The following is a 22,656-nucleotide window of genomic DNA, read 5'->3' on the forward strand; positions in this document are numbered from 1 at the left end:
GGTCTACAAAGTGTTAAATGTGCTATATAAATAAATAAAGATTGCAAAGGCTAAAACCCCAGAGGGAGTTTCTCTCCACTCCCCAATCTGGTATCTTGGTTGACTTTTTTAAGAGCTTGTTTCTAGAAAGCAACACCACTGAAATGCACCATTCAAATTCAGTTTGTACTCAAGCTATTTGCATGTTTTCAATATAAGAAATTGATTGATTAATCTCCAGATTACTTGAAAGTGTAAAAACATTGCTTTTGTCTTTTTCTTGAAAACATCAAGTCAGGAGGAACATCTTATTCACGATGATGTAACATGTTTTATGAAAATTAGGCAAAAGGAGATCAGGCCTCAATATTCAGTCATGTAGTCAACATGTATATTTTCTACTTTCTTGTTTATTTCTAGTCTTTTCATTTGTATTGTCTTTTTATGCTGCTGCTACGCAAACCTTTCCCAATTCGGGATCAATAAAGTATCTCTTATCTTATTTTGGTGACTAAACATACGTTTTTGGGGCCTAGAAATCCATTGGAGATCCAAATTGCAGTTAATATGATTACATAATTAGGAAATCCAATATGTTGTATATGTGACTCTATTAAAACTCTGTGAAAGGACCGCACGTTTCAAGTTCCAGTTGAAACTATTTGGGAAGTATCAACATGACGTGAGAACAGGAGATTAAAAAGATGCCATCTCCACCTCGAAGCAGAAGTCTACTGAACCGTCACATCAGAGAGACGCTCTCATCAGGACTGCAGCAGGACTTTGTTCAGGACGAAAGGAAAAATAATCGAGGATATGGGTAATTAAAGAATATTCCAGAGTTGTGTGTGTGTGTGTGTGTGTGTGTGTGTGTGTGTGTGTGTGTGTGTGTGTTGTGTATGTGTGTGTGTGTGTGTGTGTTTGTGTGTGTGTGTGTGTGTGTGTGTTTGTGTGTGTGTGTTTGTGTGTGTGTGTGTGTGTGTGTGTTTGTGTGTGTGTGTGTGTGTGTGTTTGTGTGTGTGTGTGTGTATGTGTGTGTGTGTGTGTGTGTGTGTGTGTATGTGTGTGTGTGTGTATGTGTGTGTGTGTGTGTGTGTGTGTGTGTGTGTGTGTGTGTGTGTGTGTGTATGTATGTGTGTGTATGTGTGCGTGTGTGTGTGTTTGTGTGTGTGTGTGTGTTTAAGATACAACCTATCCAAATTAATTTAAGATTGAATCTTTAAAATTATAATTGATCAGCTCTGCTGAACATAGAGACATAATGTTTAATGCATTTGGGGATTTTGTTGAGAGTAAATTAAGGAAGAAGCTTGTAGTTTATCAATATGTTAACCACACATGATGAACTATTGTACTAAATACAAAATGTGCTCAATTTTTGAACAATAACATGTACAAATGTTTTATTTATAAGATATTAGTTTTTCTAATTGGTCTTTAATCTTGTTATAAAAAGTCAGCATGATACACTTCTCTGTGTGTGTTTTTAGTTCTGCTTTCCTGCTCCTGATTCTTTGCGTGACGGCAACTAATTTGACATCGTTGAGTTTGATTATAAACGCCATCCTTTAGTGAAATGGTTCCTCATGCGTGCTGAACATAATGGGAGTGAAACTGCATATCTGATGAAACAGTATGTGTTTATCTTCCAGAGGAAATCACAGAAGAAGCTGACTATGTGAATGCACCAGAAGGCCCTGTGGATAAAAAGGCAACGTGTCCAGGTGAGCTGTGAACACAAGCAAACATGATATCTATTCAACAGTCATATTATACTGCTATACTGAGTTTCTCTCCCATCATGTTCAGCAAGCATATATTCTTGATATTTTTTAGTATTTTTTAATATTTTAAAAATATTTTATTTTAATTTGTATGTATTTTGATGTATGCACCTGTGTTTTAGTTTTATGTTTATGTATGAAACACAACACCAAGTCAATTTCCTCGTATGTGTTAATCTACCTGGAAATAAACCAGTTTCTGATTCTGATAAACTTCATAAAAACACAACACATTGTGTTTTTATTTTTCAGAGGACACCAAAAAAGAATCTGCACCAGAAGGCACCGTGGATACAAAGGCATCCCCTCCAGGTGCCTGATCAATACATTTCACTATTTAATACTGTTAACATGTTTAAAAAAAATATATAAAGGTAAACAGTGACATAGTGATAAAGGTTGAAATGGTTTAGCTATTTTTGTGGTGTGTTTATAATGAATTGAAAGCATTAGCTTAGCCTGTTAAATGGTTTTAGGCGTTAAGATAAAGCTAAGCTCCTGAGCTTGCACTATTTTTTTTATTTCTTTTAAGTCTTGTATATGTTTATATTACATTTTTTTAAGCAACCTGTGACCTCAGTTTTTAGACTAAACTGTATCTGTGTATATGACTTTAAAACCTTTGAAACCTTTCGAAACCTTTGTTAAGGTTTTTTAACAGAATGCTTATTTTTCAGGCTTGAGGTTTTTTCTTCCAATAGCAGTGTGTTGGCTCATACTGTTAGCCATCATGGGTCTCCGTATCTACTGTGAGTATCTTCTGTGTCAATGTTAGTTCAACAGTTTGAAACAGGCTGAAGTGTGTGTTCAGGGTGAAGTGTGTGTGTGAAGGGTGAAGTGTGTGTATGAAGGTGTCTGCTTGAGTTCTCCATATTTTACAAAAGGCAGTGGTTTGAATCGTCAGAGCTGTTGTAAGATGTCTACAATACAGAGACCAGTCGCTCCGCCTGTTATCTCTCCAAATGCAGTTAGCTCGTTGCTAACTTGTTACTGCTCTAGTGAAGTTAGCCGGCTGTGGCTGACATGTTCCTATGCTTCACTTTTTCAAAGGACAGGTCTGTCAGACGCCCCACATGTACATAGAAACAGCTTTTGTTAGGTGTAATCCTGCCTCCTGTTAACACAGGCCCTGTGCAAAGATGTATTTCAGAAGAGGTTTTTTTTTTTTACTTTAGAAGATAAACACTTGATTTAACAATCTTAGACCATCAATGCTGCTCCGTTCACATGTTTATATGTGCGTCTGACTATTGTTTTAAGAAACATAAAACATATGAACCTGTTCTTTAATGTCTATTATGATCATTAATCACTCAGAGACACAAGCCTTACAGCCCAACACCTTCCTCTGTCTCTGTAGTGACCTCTGAACTTTCTGAAGACAACGCCAAGCAGACTGCAGAAATCCTGAACCTGACATCAAGAATCCAGGAGCTGGAGACATGGAAGAATCTCACGGTCCAGTATGACAACCTGATACAAGCCTTTACTGTCTTAGAAAGCAACGTGAAAGACCTGAACAAACTAAACCACCAGCTGGAGACCAAGAAGAAGAACTTGACACAGCAAATACAAAACATGGAGACAACCTCGAATGAGCTCAATGTCAGTCAAGCTCAGTGGAGCATCGATTCCTACTGCTTAGGAAATACCGGTATGTTCAGATCCTATATATTAGGTCACAATTACAATATTTTCATACTGCAGTCATGATGTTGATTGTTTGGACTCTGTTGTTTCAGATAAAAAGTGTCAACCTTGTCAGTTTGGCTGGTTTCACATTCAGCCCAGCTGCAATGCGATCAATGACCCTCCTTCTCCTGGTTGGAAAACCTGGGAAGAAGCTCGAGAAGACTGCAAAGGAAAGAATTCAGATTTGGCTGTTGCACATACTCCTGCTGAAAAGGTAAACCCATTCATATGATGCGATTATGAAAAGTGTATGCATTTTTTTGTAGGTTTGAACACACTTTGGGTCTTTAGGTCATTATGTGTTTATTTACTTATACGGTGTAAATACCTGATATCTGTTTCTCTGTTGTCAGAACGTCATCATCGGTAAATACAGCCCATTGAGTTCAGGAACTAACGGATACTGGATTGGTCTGAGAGTTGAAGATGGGAAATGGAAGTGGGTGGATGGAAGTGATCTGACTGATAGGTAAGAGATTCATTACTAAACACTTTGAATAATAAAATCAGACTTTGTCTAACCATCATGTTCTCTCCTCAGCTCCTTTAATGCAGATCCTGTTGACGGTCACTGTGCAATCTCTGTCCTGAGGGAAAACAACTGGGTATCAGTGAGCTGTGGTGACCACAAACAATGGATCTGCCAGAAGAAGGCTCTATCTCTCTCTGTTTGCACAGCGCAGTCAATCAAAGAAGGTTACTGCTAACTCTTTGAATTAAGAAAATGAAATAGATTTACAGGCCTATAAATGTCAAACTATGGATTATCCTACTTTAAAAATAAAAACAAATTCCATAAATGTGCAGAGATGTTCCCTTATCGAACAAAAAAGGAAAAAAAAACAGTAATTGCAAAAACGTTTAATAAACTCAATACAAACAATAAGACACAAAAGTTAACTCATATATAATATGGATTATTTTGACATCAATATACTTTTAGTTTCACTTAAAGGGGACCTATCATGCAAAATGCACTTTTGTACGTCTTTTATACATGAATATGTGTCCCCGGTGTTCCAGGGAACTCACCAAGTGTCAGAAAACACAACCCTCTCTATTTTCCTCCATACCCAAATCTCTAAAAAAGGGGGCTGCAACGGATCTGATAAAAACTGATCCAGATTTGAACACTGTCCTGACGTCAGGACGGTGGCGCTACGGCTATTGGGCCAACTCCACCAATCAGGAGGAGACAGCCACGGCCATTGCCGTTCGAAAGCGCTGGAGACGCTGTAGTACATATGCCAGGCCTGTAGGTGGTGCTGTTCTCACAGAATCAGCCCTTGCAAAAACAGAGCTAAAAAATGTCAAATTGAGCAAAATGAGGCATGGCTAAAATGCATGATCTGTTTGGTATTTTGAAAAAGAAAAAGTATAAATATGCCTTATATAGGTATGGTCCTACACTATATTATTCAAATATAGTATGATAGGTCCACTTTAATATAATATAATCACTCAAAATAATGCAATTATTTATTTCCTTAACATCTTCATGGTGTTTGTATCAGTCTGGAAGGATCAAATCGTTTTTCTGTTACGGCTCGATTACATAAACATTGCATGAACTTAAAATAAACAATGCGACACAAAAGTTAACTCGTATATTTTATGGATAATTTTAAAATCAATATACTTTGACTTTGACTTCATTCCTATAGAGCTTGAGAAGGTTACTGTAAACTATTTAAAAAAAGATAAATTACTTCTGAATAAAAACAAATTCCAAACAAAAAAATAAAACAAAAAAAGGATAAAAAACAGTAATTCCAGAAACGTTTCATAAACTCGATACAAACAATAAAACACAAACATTAACTCATAATGTACTTTTAGTTTAACTTAATTTCTATGGAGCTTGCTAAATGAATGCAAATATTTCTTTCTTTAACATTTGTATGGTGTTTTTATTAGATATGGAAGGTTAAAATAGTTATTCTGTTTTGTGTGAATAATGTTATTCTATTGTGTTAGAGATGCAATGCTTAAACTCTGCAGATTATTGCAAAGATTATGGACCATTTTATTTGATTGCTTCTACCGGCCAACAGAGGGCGCTGCATCACTTGTTCTCAATACAATGTTCCAGAGTCTGTTAAATAACTATTTTTCAAGATTCAAGATTCAAAGGTTTATTGTCATGACATTTAGAAACTACGGTGTAATTATGTAATGTATAACAAATGTGATCGCAGGTTCCTTAACAGTGCAATTAACAAGACATAAGAAATACATATAAGAAACAACAATACAAATAAAAGTAGTGCAAGCTCAGGTGTTTAATAGTCTTATGGCCAGTGGGATGAAACTGTCCCTGATACTATTCTGATGATGCACACTTTATGGATGATTTGTATCTATCTGTATTTTTGTCACTGAGCAATGTCTTGTTTTACTCTGTTGTCACCAGTGATTAAATGTGCTGCCACACATTGTTGGTTTTGTCTTTTCCTTGAAAACATCAGTGCTTTAATCAAGTCTGGAGAAACAATCTTATTCATGGTGCAACCATTTTGATGAAAATAAGATAGAAGGAGATCAGGCCTCAATATTCAGTCACTCTGTCAACATCAGCATATTATTGGGAAATCCAATATTTGGGTTGTGTGACTCTATTAAAACTCTGTGAAAGGACCACACGTTTTCAAGTTCCGGTTGAAACTATTTGTGAAGTATCAACATGACATGAGAACAGGAGATTAAAAAGGTGCCATCTCCACCTCGAAGCAGAAGTCTACTGAACCGTCACATCAGAGAGACGCTCTCATCAGGACTGCAGCAGGACTTTGTTCAGGATGAAAGGAAAAATAATCGAGGATATGGGTAATTAAAGAATATTCCAGAGTTGATTTGTGTGTGTGTGTGTGTGTTGTGTGTGTTGTGTGTGTGTGTGTGTGTGTGTGTGTTTGTGTGTGTGTGTGTGTGTGTTTGTGTGTGTGTGTTGTGTGTGTGTGTGTGTGTGTGTGTGTGTGTGTGTGTGTGTGTGTGTGTGTGTGTGTGTGTGTGTGTGTGTGTGTGTGTGTGTGTGTCTAAGATACAACCTATGATATGTTTTTCTTTGCCTTTACCAACATGGTTTGCTATGTATGCCTATATATGCGTGAGTTGCTTCTGAGGCTTGACCACTCCCTAGCAGCTAATTATTTTAAATATCCAAATTAATTTAAGATTGAATCTTTAAAATTATAATTGATCAACTCTGCTGAACATAGAGACATAATGTGTAATGCATTTGGGGATTTTGTTGAGAGTAAATTAAGGAAGAAGTTTGTAGTTTATCAAAATGTTAACCACACATGATGAACTATTGTACTAAATACTAAATGTGTTCCATTTTTGAACAAAAACATGTACAAATGTTATATTTGAAAGAGGCACATTTGAGTTTGTCTAATTGGTCTTTAATCTCGTTTTAAAAGTCAGCATGATACACTTCTCTGTGTGTTTTTAGTTCTGCTTTCCTGCTCCTGATTCTTTGCGTGACGGCAACTCATTTTACATCGTTGAGTTTGATTATAAACTCCATCATTTAGTGAAATGGTTCCTCATGCGTGCTGAACATAATGGGAGTGAAACTACATATCTGATGAAACAGTATGTGTTTATCTTCCAGAGGAAATCACAGAAGAAGCTGACTATGTGAATGCACCAGAAGGCCCTGTGGATAAAAAGGCAACGCGTCCAGGTGAGCTGTGAACACAAGCAAACATGAGATTTATTCAACAGTCATATTATTTAAAAATAAAATAGTGAATGTTGGTACTCTGCTGCACTGTATGTGGGAATCCCAACAAATCCAATCATTCTGGAAAGACATAGTTAACCTGATTGCACATGTAACTGCTCTACAGATCCCTCTCGACGCAAAGCTCTGTATATTAGGTATATATCCTGATCAATTGGTACCAAGCCGTAAAGCAGTGCCCTTGATTAATATTTGCCTACTTCAGGCTAGGAGAGCAATTGCACTGAGGTGGAAAAATACGGATGGTCCTACACCTGCAATGTGGCTGCGGGAAATGGTGTCCTGCCTCGCTTTGGACAAATGAACCTATGTGATCAAAAGGAAAGTAAATAAATGTAAGGACATATGGGACACGTTCATGCATTTTCTTGAAAGTGATCAAATGGAAATTGATGAGTGAAATTGATGAATATCGCTATCAAACACTGATAGAAAATAAGGAATAATAACAATGCTGCTTATAAATGGAGCGAAGCCTGCGAGCTAGTTCAGGCAGTCAACTCGAGCACTTACGCTGCATTCATACATACCGCCCCTTGCCACTCTACAAGCAACCAAACAGAGTCTCCTTAATATGCCGCTCTATTTAACCTGCCAGATCTCTCTCCATGCATTGCTTGCTGCTGCTGCTGCGTTCGTGCCCTGCTATTGCGTTCACATTGCTACCGCTGCTGTGTTCATGCTGCTGCTGCTTGCCTGCCTGCCCCACCACCACCCCAGCTTCCACCCCAGCTTCCACCTGTAGGCTCGGGGTTAGTTATTTAATCATCACTCATCGTGCTATGTATATCTGTGGAGTGATGAGGCCCGAGCCTAGTCGCCAAACTCAACTATATGCTGCTTCTAATAAACATGTTAAAGAGATACGTGAGTTGTCTGACTGAATTATTATTATCTCTAAATATAGAAACGAGTTATTCTTTCATATAAATGTTTTGTATTATTGTTTCACATCCTTTACTTTATCTGATTGTATTTACTCCTGTTTCATTTCAATCTGTGAGGTTTCCCTGCATGTTCGATGTTGAGGGTGGGGGGAGGGGAGTGTTATCTTCCCATATAATATTACTATCACGTTAATGTATGTATGTATGTATGTGTGACTGTATGTTCTTTCTATGATGAAATTCCCAATAAATATAATGTTAAAAATAAATTAAAAACAGTGATGAAGGTTAAAAATGTGAATATTAAATCAGATCTTTTTGTTCTATATTAACTTTTAATTCATGTTGTTTGTTTAACTCAGGACAGAGGTCTCTCTTCTTCACTGTATTTACCACCAATAGCTGATTATAAAATGAATGTTTTGTCCAATGGTTTTTGAAGTTTGATCATATTGGGAGTTTAATGCACACAATGTATACAATATCTTTCAACCTACCTGGTAATAAACCTGTTTCTGATTCTGATAAACTTCATAACATAACACACTGTGTTTTTATTTTTCAGAGGACACCAAAGAAGAAGCTGCACCAGAAGGCACCATGGATAAAAATGCATCCCCTCCAGGTGCATGATTCAATTCAATTAAATTCAATTCAAGTTTATTTATATAGCCCAAAATCACAAATCCTATTTGTCTCAGAGGGCTTCACAAGTCAACAAACAAAATTGGCAATGTAAAACAATGTAAAAACAACAAACGTAATTTAAAAAGGAACATAACACAATGACACAAATACAGTTAGAGTACAATACAATTCCATGAAAGGAAGGGTCCATGAGAATCTATAAAAGGGGGTTTAAAACCAGTCTTAACTGTACGCTGTACTAAAGAGGAAAGTCTTTAACCTACTGTGTGGACACTGTCTGCCTCCCGAATCGTCACTGGAAGTTGGTTCCAGAGGAACGGGGCTTGGTAGCCGAAAGCTCTAGCACCTGACCTTTTTTTGTGGACTCTGGGAACCACCAGCAGACCTGCACTCTGGGATCTTAATGCCCTAGAGGGGCAATAGGAGATTAAAAGATCCTGTACACTGTAAAAAAAGATCGTAATTTTACAGGAAATAACTGTAAATTTTTATAGTAATTATCATGTTTTTTTAAATAACTTGCAAAATCCTGTAAAATGACAGATATTAACTATAAATTAACAATCCAAAACATTATTTTAAGTATTTTGACAATAACAACAAATAACGATTATTTCATTTTTTTTTACAGTACATTTACTATATAATATTTACAGTATTTTTGCACTTTCAGAAAATACATGCAGATGTACGTAAAATAAAAAGTATTATCTGTAATTAAATATGTAACTCGTAATATAAAAGTGTATTACTATTATAAGACTTTAAGATATTTCTTTGTAATTTTAAGGTAAACATAAAACTGTAAAAAAAAGCGTCAAACAAAAAAAATGTAAAGTAAAACATTTTTACATAAATCATTTTCTCAATATTCGATTGAATCCACCACAAACACAAAATATCCAATGTTGAAACAAAAGTAAATAAATATGTTTTCATTAAATTCCTAACTTACTATATTGTAAACATCTACAGTTGACAATATCATTAAAAAAAATAAAAATCTTAGAAAGTGGAGAAATCTCTGCAGGGAGGACCCAGGTTTAAAACACACACTGTTATTTACTCAACAATAAGTCACAGTTATCCTTGTTTTATTGATGTGTTCTGTTGCTGTGTTTTTTTTCCCATTGGTCAATATACAGTAATAAGCCTTAGTCTTTCATGCAGTATAATGTGCATGGTTTTCGGATTCTGGCCAACAGCCAGAACTACGGCACTTGAATTGGAATTCAGCCATAACACGGCAGACAAGTCAGGCATGTTTGGAATGAGTTCACAACACTCCTGATTGGTTAATATAAACGTCATCGAAGAAACCTGCCAATGAGAACTGCCCGCGCCTGTTGTTCACATTTGAAACATTCACGTCAGTTAGAGCGGGTCTCCTCCTGCGGACGGAGCTACAGCTGTCTGCCCTTTTCACACCGGCGCTTTTCCAGCTCCGGCTCGGAGCTGCAGGAGTTTATGGATTAATGGATTAATATCGGGATCGTTTTACATCTACACGTTAAATATGAGCATCGGGACGTCAACAAAGAACAGAAGACTTGAGATCTGGTGAGTCCTGCAACTGTAATGGAGTTAAACATGTATTTAGATAATCCTTAGTTTGTGAATGTTTTATTTTGTATTTAAGGTTACGTTTCTTCTTCTAGTTAGCTGAGTTTGCATCATTAATAGGTTGTTAAATGTTAAGAAGCCCTGCGATGCTGTTTCTTGCAAGATGTTGCGCCCAAACCTGGTTTAACAAGGTGGCTGCTAACGTTAGCTTACAGCTTATTGCAGTGCTGCCGCTCCACCTCTCGTCTCCACACGGGAGAATTACACATAAACATGCAGCGGGGTGTCACAGTGTTGTCGCCAAGTTTAATGTAAAGTTTCACAGCTTTCTTACAGCGGAATCCAGTTTGTTAATGTTAAGTAGCCAACAGCTAGCATAGCATAAACAGCTAACCGCTAACGTTCGGTTAACTTGCTAGTTAGCTCTGCTCTATATATTACAAGCTAACATGACTAGCTAATGTCACACTGTGTGAACTAAAATACTTGTTGTATTACTACATCATACATGCTTGGTCCAAATCACTGCTAAAATTAATTATTTTTGAAAATGTATAGTAAATAAATACTCAGCCATGCATGAAATAACATAGCAAAAGAATACGGGCAATGTTTGACCCATGTTGTCCCTTAGAAGTGTAGTGATACAAACATGATTTTTATTCAAAAAGTAAGAAAGTAAAAATTAGAATCAACCAAGCATATCTTCCCCCTCGAAATCCCAGTTGTACTTCACTAACATGGACTAGGTCATGTTAGACAAGCAATCCAGTGGTTAGTTTTAGGGTAAGCTCCATTGTTTTTTTTGTTTTTTATTCACTTTAAGAGAAAGGGATTTCAGAAACAAGTATCACAAGTTTGGCTCAAGGTAAAATTAACAAAAGCTAACTGTTGTTAGACTATGTTCCCCCCTTCTAAACTTATGAAATAATCAATGCCCTTGGGATGCTCTTGTGTGTGTGTGTGTGTGTGTGTGTGTGTGTGTGTGTGTGTGTGTGTGTGTGTGTGTGTGTGTGTGTGTGTGTGTGTGTGTGTGTGTGTGTGTGTGTGTGTGTGTGTGTGTGTTCGTTCATACAAGATTTAGGGGATCTATGGGCAGCTGCTGATAATAACATCCATCATTATGGTTTACTAATAGTTATCACTTCACTTCCTCCTCCAGCACCTGGACACAGCAGGAACCTACGCCAGGATCCTGTTTGTGGACTTCAGCTCTGCCTTCAACACCATCATCCCAGCTCTGCTGCAGGACAAGCTCTCCCAGCTGCAGGTGGATCACAGACTTCCTGTCTGACAGGAAGCAGCACGTGAGGCTGGGGAAACACGTCTCTGACCATCAGCACCGGTTCCCCTCAAGGCTGCGTTCTTTCCCCTCTGCTCTTCTCCCTGTACACCAACAGCTGCACCTCCAGTCACCAGTCTGTCAAGCTCCTGAAGTTCAGACGACACCACGCTCATCGGACCCATCTCTGGTGGGGACGAGTCTGCCTACAGGTGGGAGATGGACCATCTGGTGACCTGGTGTGGGGAAAACCACCTGGAGCTCAACGCTCTCAAGACAGTGGAGATGGTTGTGGACTTTAGGAAGAACGCAGCCCCGCCCGCCCCCATCACTCTGTGTGGCTCACCATCACTCTGTGTGACTCCCCATCACTCTGTATGACTCCCCATCACTCTGTGTGACTCCCCAGTCACTGCTGTGGAGTCTTTCCGCTTCCTGGGCACCATCATCGCCCAGGACCTCAAATGGGAGCAGAACAGCAGCTCCCTCATCAAAAAAGCCCAGCAGAGGATGTTCTTCCTGAGGCAGCTGAAGAAATTCAACCTGCCAAAGACGATGATGGTGAACTTCTACACCTCCATCATGGAGTCCATCCTCACCTCCTCCATCACCATCTGGTACGCTGCAGCCACAGCCAAGGATAAGGGCAGGCTGCAGCGTGTCATCCGCTCTGCAGAGAAGGTGATAGGCTGCAATCTGCCATCCCTCCACGACCTGCATGCCTCCAGGACCCTGAGGCGGGCAGGAAAGATAGTGGCCGACCCCTCCCACCCTGGACACAAACTGTTCACCCCCCTCCCCTCTGGCAGGAGGCTGCGCTCCATCAGGACCAATACCTCTCTCCATCAGGACCAAAACCTCTCTCCATCAGGAACAAAACCTCTCTCCATCAGGACCAAAACCTCTCTCCATCAGGACCAGAACCTCTCTCCATCAGGACCAGAACCTCTCTCCATCAGGAACAAAACCTCTCTCCATCAGGACCAGAACCTCTCTCCATCAGGACCAGAACCTCTCTCCATCAGGACCAGAACCTCTCTCCATCAGGACCAGAACCTCTCTCCATCAGGACCAAAACCTCTCTCCATCAGGACCAGAACCTCTCCATGAGGACCAAAACCTCTCGCCACCAGGACCAAAACCTCTCGCCACCTCAACAAGGCCCCCCCACTGACACTTTACCTCATCCACAACGCAGACTCTATGCATTACATAATGGAGATCACAGGATGGTAAATAATGCAATGTTTAAATATTGCTTACTGCACATATTTTATATTCTATAATTTATTGCATTCTATTTCGATGTATATTACTGCTTTATTTTATTGCTATCTTACTATATTTTTATTACAGTGTTCTTAATATAGTTCGCTATCTGTGTACTTTTTTTTATTTAATTTTTTTTATTTATATGTGTATGTACGACACCTAGTCAAATTCCTCATACGTGTGAAAAACCTGTTTCTGATTCTGATCTTTTTGTCCTCTAGGTTGCACTGCCACGTCTACAGTAGCGCAGAATGGACAGAGGAAACATGATTGGGCCTCAAGTTTTTTGCAGCCAATATACATTCTACAAACTTGGGATAGGAGGGTGAGTGAACAAGTTATCCATTGGTTGGAACCTACATCCCCATTGTTAGACTTACTAAATCCTGCACACTGCTCCTTCAAATTGACAATGTGAACATATGTCGCCATTTTGTAATTTCTGTTATTTTCAGTTGAGAATGTTTCAAAGTACTCTTAAAAAATTCAACTTACTTTTTGTTTCTACTGTTTATAAGTATGATGTTTAAATATGAAATGCTGTATTCATTAGTTTTCATATTTTTAAGTTTTCAGAGTAATTGTTTCCGACAGAACATTTTGTGATGTCTTTTCATTGAATGTCTTTGATTGGAAAATGTTAGAAAAAAGCTGTAAAATAACAGTATTCTACCTGTAGAACTTTAGGTTCTGTATTTATTTTAGTGTTTGATCATACAAATCTAATAAAAAAAAAAGTAAAAAACAGTTTTTCTCATCCGAACTTTATTTAAGGTATTTGAATGTAACATTTTAAGACAATGGATTTTGAAAAGAGAGGAAAGTTTCCTGTAAAATCGTTAAGGACAATTTCTGTATATTAATTGCTTTTGCACTTTATTTGAGTTAAAGTATTTTTACTTTAATTTTATGGTTTTTGTTTGGCAGCCGCTGCTGCCAGTACTTTGACCGTTTTTTTACAGGTTTTTTGCACGTTAAAGTATTAGTAATGTACTTTTATTAAAGGTTATTGACTGTAAAAAGAGAGGATAAATCTGTAAAATTAGAGTATTTGTACGTTAAAGTATTAGTAATGTACTTTTATTAAAGGTTATTGACTGTAAAAAGAGAGGATAAATCTGTAAAATTACAGTGTTTTCCTGTAAAATCTTTAAGGACAATTCCCGTAAATTAATGGCTTATTCACTTTATTTCAGTTAAAGTATTTTACTTTAATTTAAGGGTTTTTGTTTGGCAGCCGCTGCTGCCAGTACTTTGACCGTTTTTTTACGAGTTTTTTTTTTACAGTGTAGGTAGGATGGTCCCTGACCATTGAGCGCTTTGTATGTAAGTAAAAGTATTTTAAAATCAATCCTGGACTTAACTGGTAGCCAGTGCAATGCTGCTAAAACAGGAGTGATGTGGTCCATCTTCTTTGTTCCTGTTAAAACCCGTGCTGCAGCATTTTGATCAATACATTTCACTATTTAATACTGTTAACATGTTTAAAAACAAACATAAAGGTAAAACACTGTGATAGTGACAAAGGTTCATATTTGTTTAGCTATTTTTGTGGTATGCTAATAATGTATTGAAAGCATTAGCTTACACTGTTAAATGGTTTTAGGCGTTAAGACTGCAAAACTCCTGAGCTTGCACTATTTTTATAAACATGTTTATATTGCATGTTTTAACCAACCTGCGACCACAGCTTTTAGACTAGACTGTTTCTGTGCATATGACTTTCAAACCTTTCGAAACCTTTCGAAACCTTTGAAACCTTTTGAAACCTTTTGAAACATTTTGAAACCTTTTGAAACCTTTTGAAACCTTTGAAACCTTTCGAAACCTTTGTTAAGGTTTTTTAACTGAATGCTTGTTTTTCAGGCCTCAGGTATTTTCTTCTGATAGCAGTGTGTTGGATCATACTGTTAGCCATTATGGGTCTTCGTATCTACTGTGAGTATCTTCTGTGTGAATGTCAGTTCAACAGTTTGTATTAAATGTGACCTGAAGCTCTGTAACTCTGTCTGTCGATCCAACATCTCCCCTCTCGTTTGCTGCCACAAGTTAGCAATAGGAAGGTGTTCGTTATCAGGTTCATCCTAAAGGTTTCATGTTTAGTTCATATGTTTAGGGTTAGGGTTAGGGTTTAGTCTTGTCTCATTGTTAACGTGTTAATTTACTGTCACTTATATCTTGTCTCGTCTGTCATTGCACTTCCTTTTTTATTTACCCCTCCGTCTCTTTTCAGAGCTCTTGACTTTCACACCATTTGTGTGTTTTCCCGCCACTGTGATTGTCGGCCTCAACCTTGATTGTTTCCATCTGTGTCCCATTAACTCTTCTATAAATAGTCCTCGTGTCCCTTTGTCCTGTGCCAGTTCGTCTTGTTTCGTACAATGTCAAGAGAGCCAGAGTTTTCCAAGCTAACATCTTCAGTTTCAAGAGCCACATTCAGTTAGTCTTTGCCAAAATGAATAAAGTTAATGTTTGTACTTTTGTGTGGAGTCGTGCAGATGAGTCCAAGTCTCTCGGTCACTTCCCTGACATATTTATTAATCACTTCAATGTTGCAGCTGAAACAGAAGGATTGAGTCGTTTTTAAACTATATACTGTTAGATATCTTGTGAGTTTCTTCCTCACATATAACAATATAACATATCTGATAAGTGGAGTGGAAGTATAAAGTAGCAGGAAATGGAAAATACTCAGTAAAGTAAAGTACATCAAAAATGTTGCTACTACAAATGTACTTCATCATTTTACTGAAAGCCAATCAGAGCACACTGGGCTTTTCAGAGGGGCTTTCTAAAGAGACAAAGTGTTTGTCCTTGTCGTTTTCTTTCATATTGCTCGTCAAAGTTATCAGTACGTAAATCAAGCCAAAAAAGATCAAAACGATTTGATAGGTTGCAACGTGTCTGGCACTGACCTACATTAAAACTTACCACCATAACCTCAGAGCAGAAGTCGACTAAAGAGCGTCACCTCAGAGCAGACGCTCTCTAACAGCCTCAGGTCTGCAGCAGGACTTCAGACTCTTGTCCACGATGAACAGAAGAACTCAGCAGGAATTGGGTAATTTAAAATATTCTAATTTCTATGTGTGTGAGTGTAAAACATTGCTTTTTTCTTTTACCGAGACATTGCCTACATGTTTTCCCATTCATAGTGTTTCTGATTCGTGACCAGATCTGAGCAACAAAGGCTTTAAAATAACAACATTTATTTAAAATGTGATCTTTAAAATTGTGATTTTCAAACTCTGATAAACACAGAATTATAAATTCAATGCATTTGTTTCTCTCAGAATAAATTGAGTAAGAAACTGGCGATGTATCAACATCTTCTTATGACAAAATCAATTTGATTATTTAAAATAAATCAGATTTTAGTTTGTCTAATGGTTTTTAGTTTCAGCAGAAAGATATTTGTTTGTTATTTTAAAGAAAATGTCAGGGTGAGAACCGAACAATTTTCTGCGTGTGGTTTTTAGTTCTGCTTTAGATTAATATCTGTGACTGGAGATGAACGTCATGCTTTTTCAGCGTGACCAGAACGTTTATTATACATTACAACTTTACAAATGATAAAATCCATCTTTCAGTACAATGGTTCCTCATGGATGCTCAACACACTGGGAGTAAAACAGCATTAAAATATAAATAATGTGTTTATCTTTCAGAGGAAATTGAAGAACAAGAAGATGACTATGTTAATGCCTCAAGAGGCGCTGTGGATAAAAAGAGAACCCGTCCAGGTGCATTATGAACACAAAACAATTCACATTTAATATTGTCAAAAATGGGATTTATTTAGCAATCATATAGTGTTAAAAAATGGGAGTAAAGAAAGTTGAAAGTGTGAATATTTAATCGTGTCTTTTTGTTCTAAATGTATCCTAAGCATCTGTGACTGTCATGTTGTTTAGGTTTTTTAACTGAATTATTATTTTTTAGGCCGGAGGTTTTTTCTTCTGATAGCAGTGTGTTGGCTCTTACTGTTAGCCATCATGGGTCTCCGTATCTACTGTGAGTATCTTCTGTGTGAATGTCAGTTCAACAGTTTGTATTAGATGTGACCTGAAGCTCTGTAACTCTGTCTGTTGACCCAACAACATTTCCCCTCTCGTTTGCTGCAAAGATTCTGCAATAGGAGGCTGACATATGTGTTAAGGGTGAAGTGTGTGTGTGAAGGTGTCTGCTTGTGTTCTCCATATTTTGCAAAAGGCAGTGGTTTGAAATGTCAGAGCTGTTGTAAGATGCAGAGGAGACCAGTCGCTTTCCAAATGCATTTAGCTCTTTGCTATGTGAAGCAAACATGTGAACCCATTCTTCAATGTTTATCAAGAACATTAAATCACTCAGAGACACAAGCCTTACAGCCCAACACCTTCCTCTGTCTGTCTCTGTAGTGACCTATGAACTTTCAGGAAACAATGCCGAGCTGTACTCACGAATCCAGGAGCTGGAGACAAACTGGAATGAGCTGAACATCAGTCAGGCTCAGTGGAGCATCAATGAGTACTGCAAACAGGGTGAAGGTATGTTCAGGAACCATCAACTAGGATAAATAAGCTTGACAATATATATTGTAAAACAATATGCAAATGTGTCACGTTACTGAATGTGACCCTGTCTTCCTGCAGTAATGATAGAACTCTGTGTGGTGAAAACAGAGGAAAGGCATTCACTGAATCATTGCACAGAGATATAGGGTGACCTCTGCAGAAACAGATCATATTCTTAGTGCTTGCCATATGAGAACTGCCAAGGCAGTATACTACCATACAAGCATATGTGTATCGTGCGTTAGACAGAGGGCAATCACAGCAGCAGCATTTGCTTTTGCTAAATGTTATAATAAAGTAAGAAAAACTCTGATTTCTCTAAACACATTTCTTTATTACAACACCACACATGTATTTGTTTCAACCTGGTCTCACCAGAATGCGTGACTCCACCACGACTCCTTAACACCGCAGTGCGTGGTGGAGTCACGAACTTTGCTACATTTACGTGTCTGCACTACGCAAACAACCCCAATGTAAAGTGAATGAGGCTCCTTTGTCGTGGTGCACACACGCATTTCTACAACGTCCCGCAGTGAGCTTTTATTCTATAAAGCGTTTTTAAAATCTACTTTATACCTTGTAGTAACTCACGGGAGGCTTCTTTTATTAGGGTCTGAGACCTAGGTCGGCGAAGACCCTATTGAAATCGGTCGCGCAGCGACCGATAAACCTTTGACCCCCGCAACATATGTGAAAACTCACCAAATGTTGCACGTGCGTCAGAAGTGGTGCAACTTCAGATGTGTAATTGGTTCCGGAACTTTGCGTCAAAAATTGCGTAGGCCACGCCCACTTCCGTTTTTAACGTGAACTCCCCCCACTTTAACTTTCACGTAAACGAACGAAACTCGCTACGCATATCTAGGGTGCGGAGACAAACCAAAAAGCCTCTTGGAGGGTTATAAAATAACGTACAGGAAGCCGGCCATTTTGAATTAGGCGTCGGAAAAACGCGATTTATCGCGTTTTTCGTCCTCCGCACGAAATCTATCTTCTCCCAGGGACTTTACCCGTACGACTCCAAATTCGTTGGGTAGCATCTCGAGACATGGGCAATTCAAAGTTATCACGGAAGTTTTTTTCTTTTGCACGGCGTGATTTGGCGCCAAAGTTCGCGTTCGCTTGATGCTAGGCGATCCCTCGCCATGGAACACGATGATGTCATAACACCAACTGACATACTCAGAAGGCCACCAAACTTCACATGATGGTTAACACTGCGGCCCTGAACAGCTCTACGTCAAATTTGATGTTACTTAATATGGCGTTACCATGGCAACGCATCCCTCGCCATAATACACGGTGTCGCTGTAACTCCAATGGACACGGTCCCATCGTCCCCCAATCTTCACTTTTATATCACCGGTCCATGCTTCAACAGCTCTACGTGAAATCTGAGATCTCACCGCATGCCGTTTCCATGGCAACGCATCCCTCGCCAAAAAACACAATGTTGTCTTAAATCAATGGAAAAGGTTCCAAACGGCACCACACTTCAGATGATGGCTAATGGTCCGGCCCTCAACAGCTCTACGCCAATTATGGGATGTCATCATATACCGTTGCCATGGCGACAGATCCCTCGCCATGAAACACGGTGTTGTCTTAACTCAATGGAAAATGGTCCAAACTGCACCAGACATCAGATGACAGTTAATGGTCCGGGCCTCAACACCTCAATATGACAATAGTGAGTTTTCCTCAAAAGCTGTTGCCGTGGCAACGCATCCCTCGCCGTTAAGCACCATATTGCTTTAACTCCTGTGTAAATAGTTAAAAAGTGTTCAAATTTCACATGTGTGCTAACCGTCAAGCCCTCGAGACATATATGTGTCAGTTTTGAGATTTCGTCAAATGTCGTTGCTATGGTAACAAAATGGTCGCCGTGAAACACGGTTTTCTCATAACTCCAGTTAACATGCTCCAAACGGCCCAAAACTTCACAGGTTTGATAACGATGCAGCCCTCAACACATCTAGGCGTATTATGGGGTGTCATCAAATTCCGTTGCCATGGCGACAGATCACTCGCCATCAAACACAATGTTTATGATACTGCTGTAGCTCCTAAATACATTGTCCGATCAGCCTGAAACTTCCCACGTTTGCCAACGGCCGAGTCCTCGAGACATCTGCCTGACGTCGACGTGCGGACAACAGCCTGCGGAGCGTCGAAGACCCGCTCAACGCTGCTTGGAGCTTTAATTTGATTTGTATTCATAATCATTTTTATTTTTCGTCAGAATGTATTATGGTGCATTAGTTACGAATTGTTGTTCTCAAAAAACAGTGCATTGTGTGTAATACAACTGTGATTTTTATTAAATTAGTTAGTTTTTAAGGAAGACCAGAGCTTCAGCTGTGTCAAATAGATTGTTCCCTTTAGTTAACGTTATTTAAAAGATAATTATATTCCTATTTGATCATGTCCCCTTTATTGTATTACGGACACAGAGAGCAATGTGAGCGTCCATTCCCATTCATTTTACACCCGGAAGTAAGTATTCTCCTTACTGTCGATTGATTTTACAGTTTGATTGATTTATTGAAAAGTTTATTAACAGCTTGTATATTGGGTAGAGTACAGTACAGCTCAAAACATACAATTGTTAAGGGGATGCAGACCAGAGAAAGACTTTCGTCTTGTTTACATCAGGGTCCCCCATTTCCAATTCATCATATCATTTAAGACATATAAGACATATTAGACATACAGATGGCTTATTTACAATTTTCATTTTAGATTTCGTTCTAATACATCCTAACCGGACATTTAAGACATACCAAGTCTACAGATATACAGTTAGTAACAGAGTCTAAAATGCGAGTATATACATAGATGGGGGGGGGAAGCTGTCCATTGTACGACAGGTTGAGATTTGTACCATTACCGGGGCCAGTTTTGCAATGCTCTCCCCCGAAGGTGCTCTTTAAGAGAGGTTTTGAAGGTAAGTATAGTTTTACTTTCCTTTACAGTTGTGGGAAGAGCGTTCCACCTTGATGTGGCATAATTGCGAAACGTGTATTCCCCCTTTTTTGTGCCAAATCTGGGTTTTACATGATTTGTGGAGCTCCCTCTGGTGTTATGATCATGGTATTCCTTGACCTTTGGGAAGAATTTTGACATGTACATGGGTACCATAGAGGTGTAGTGGATCTTGTAGACCAGGCCCATTGCAAGTAGCTGTACTCTGTCGTCTACTCTAAGCCATCCTAGGTTGTCAAAGTGGGCAGAGGTGAGGTGGGTTCTAGATGAAAGGTCAAGCAGTAGTCTGACCAGTTTATTTTGCGATGTTTGAAGTTTTATTTTTAGCGCCTTGGAGGTGCTATGGTACCATGACGTGCAAGCATAGTCATAGTACCCTTGAATGAGTGCTCCTGCCAGAGTTTTCAGGGTGTTTTTGTTTACCAGAGAGGAGATCCGGTATAGGAATCTAGTTCTTTGATTGACTTTTTTTTATTACATTGGATGCCATTTTGTCACAGGAGAGGTTTGCCTCAAGAATAGATCCTAGGTATGTAATTTCCTTCTTACTTGTGACAATAATGTCACCCACTGCAACTGAGAAGTCGTCGGATTTGCTGAGATTATGTTTCGAACCGAAGAGAATGGACTCTGTACAGTGATATCTGCACTACTCATCGACTCAAAAACACCAGATTATCCTTGTTAATTACACAACATTGATTGGTTTAAATTGTGTGCAATGCTTTTGTAATTTTCCCCTTCGATTCGGAGAAACAAATATGTGTTCAGAGTTTAGGATGGCCGAAGACACTACACTACCCAGAATCCTCAGCTATTGTTCCGCTTTGCCTCAAGCTCTGTGATTGGTTGACCTCCAACTGCATTCCATATGGAAAAAAAACGTTTCGTAAAAGATCAAATCATACTTTATTCAGCAGTGCTTGCTTTACTCTTTGAAAGTCATCACATGAATGCATTATAATTAATGGTTTGGCTGCATTAAACATTACACATCTGTCGAGGTTCTTTATTTATCTACAGAGATCGGGCCTCAGAATAGACCGGAAACTATTCTTTTACCGTTCGGTTTTAATTTCACAATAAAGTTAGTAGTAATAATTTGTTTTGATATTATTGTTTTTTATTAACTACTAGACCGCTGGGTCATGTTAAGACCATCTTTTCTGTGTTCCTGTGGGTTTTTTACATCGCTTTTGTGTTACAAATATCAAAACAATAACAGAATATATCCGTCGTAAACTAAACCAGAAACAGCAGTATATTTTATTTTGTTAACACTGTAAACTTGACAGCTTTTTAACCCGCACCTCCTACTGGTTAAAGCACGTTATTACACGTTTAGAGTAATTGCAATGCAGGTAGATTGTGTTGCTTTTTAATGACTGTTTTAAAATGCCTTTTTCTTAATGTCTTTCATTTTTGTAAAGCACTTTTGAATGTGTTATATTTGATGAAAACATTTAAATATTAAGAGTACATACTCTTAATATAGTGGGAAAGTGGAAGGTCAATGATATAAATAATATAGAATAGAAAATATCAAGAAGATACTGTAAGTGATCTCTACAATAAAACAGTTTAGTGCCTGATAGGAGGATGTGCAAAACAGACAAACTAATAAGGCTTTATTTAAACATGAAAGAATACTTTAGGTTAAGGTCTTCTTTTAAATAAGAAAAAAGCTTTGGGGGTATCTACAGATATTAAGCCTGACAAAGTACTTAACGTCTAATATATTGCATGGTTTGTTTTGGAACTTGACAATCAACTTTCCTGCAATGTTAACTATGTTGAAGCACTTATTTTAACTGATATTATACATATTAATTATACTCTTATAAGATGTATGTAGATAGTATAAGAAATGTGCAGAATATGTTTAATGGTGGAGGTACACACATATCGATAGATGTCTTGTCATGCACTGTTGAGGAACCTGTGACCCAAGTTTTTCATTCATTGCATAACTACACCGTAGTTGTGTATATGATATGTCAATGAACCTTAGAAAATCTTGAAATCTTGAAAGGGATGTGCAAAATAGCCATTATATACAGTTTTTAATTAACTATTAGTAGAGAATAATGAGTAATGAATATACTTTATAGGGATCTGCAGATAAATATTTAGCCTTCTCAAGCACCCACTACCAAATATCTCGCCTGATTGTTGGCACTTGACAATCACCTTCACTGAATTTTACTCAGGTGTAACTAAAGTCTGATTTAAGGGTTGTTTATATTTCACATCATTAATC

The 22,656-nt window shown here is 38.3% G+C and overlaps 2 protein-coding genes across 6 annotated transcripts in view; both read left to right on the plus strand.

Moving 5' to 3' along the window:
• Window positions 1-22,656, plus strand: part of LOC117494828 (C-type lectin domain family 10 member A-like) — a 99,868-nt gene that overhangs the window by 52,405 nt on the left and 24,807 nt on the right. The gene's annotated exons all lie outside the window — the stretch shown is intronic.
• Window positions 1-22,656, plus strand: part of LOC117494829 (C-type lectin 1-like) — a 59,002-nt gene that overhangs the window by 29,820 nt on the left and 6,526 nt on the right. For 2 of the 4 annotated variants that reach the window (XM_034145815.1, XM_034145816.1), the window contains exons 3-8: window positions 2,016-2,075; window positions 2,441-2,512; window positions 3,124-3,417; window positions 3,506-3,669; window positions 3,809-3,924; window positions 3,997-4,496. In XM_034145815.1, coding sequence (XP_034001706.1) covers window positions 2,016-2,075; window positions 2,441-2,512; window positions 3,124-3,417; window positions 3,506-3,669; window positions 3,809-3,924; window positions 3,997-4,162 — 872 coding nt within the window. In that variant the 3' untranslated portion in view covers window positions 4,163-4,496. Of the gene's footprint in view, window positions 1-4; window positions 800-1,631; window positions 1,704-2,015; window positions 2,076-2,440; window positions 2,513-3,123; window positions 3,418-3,505; window positions 3,670-3,808; window positions 3,925-3,996; window positions 4,497-17,252; window positions 17,382-22,656 lie in introns of those variants that run through there. The other 2 variants (XM_034145814.1, XM_034145817.1) reach the window with 2 other exon arrangements.

The sequence above is a fragment of the Trematomus bernacchii genome, unplaced genomic scaffold (assembly GCF_902827165.1).
Source record: "Trematomus bernacchii unplaced genomic scaffold, fTreBer1.1, whole genome shotgun sequence".
Taxonomy (NCBI): Eukaryota; Metazoa; Chordata; class Actinopteri; order Perciformes; family Nototheniidae; genus Trematomus; species Trematomus bernacchii.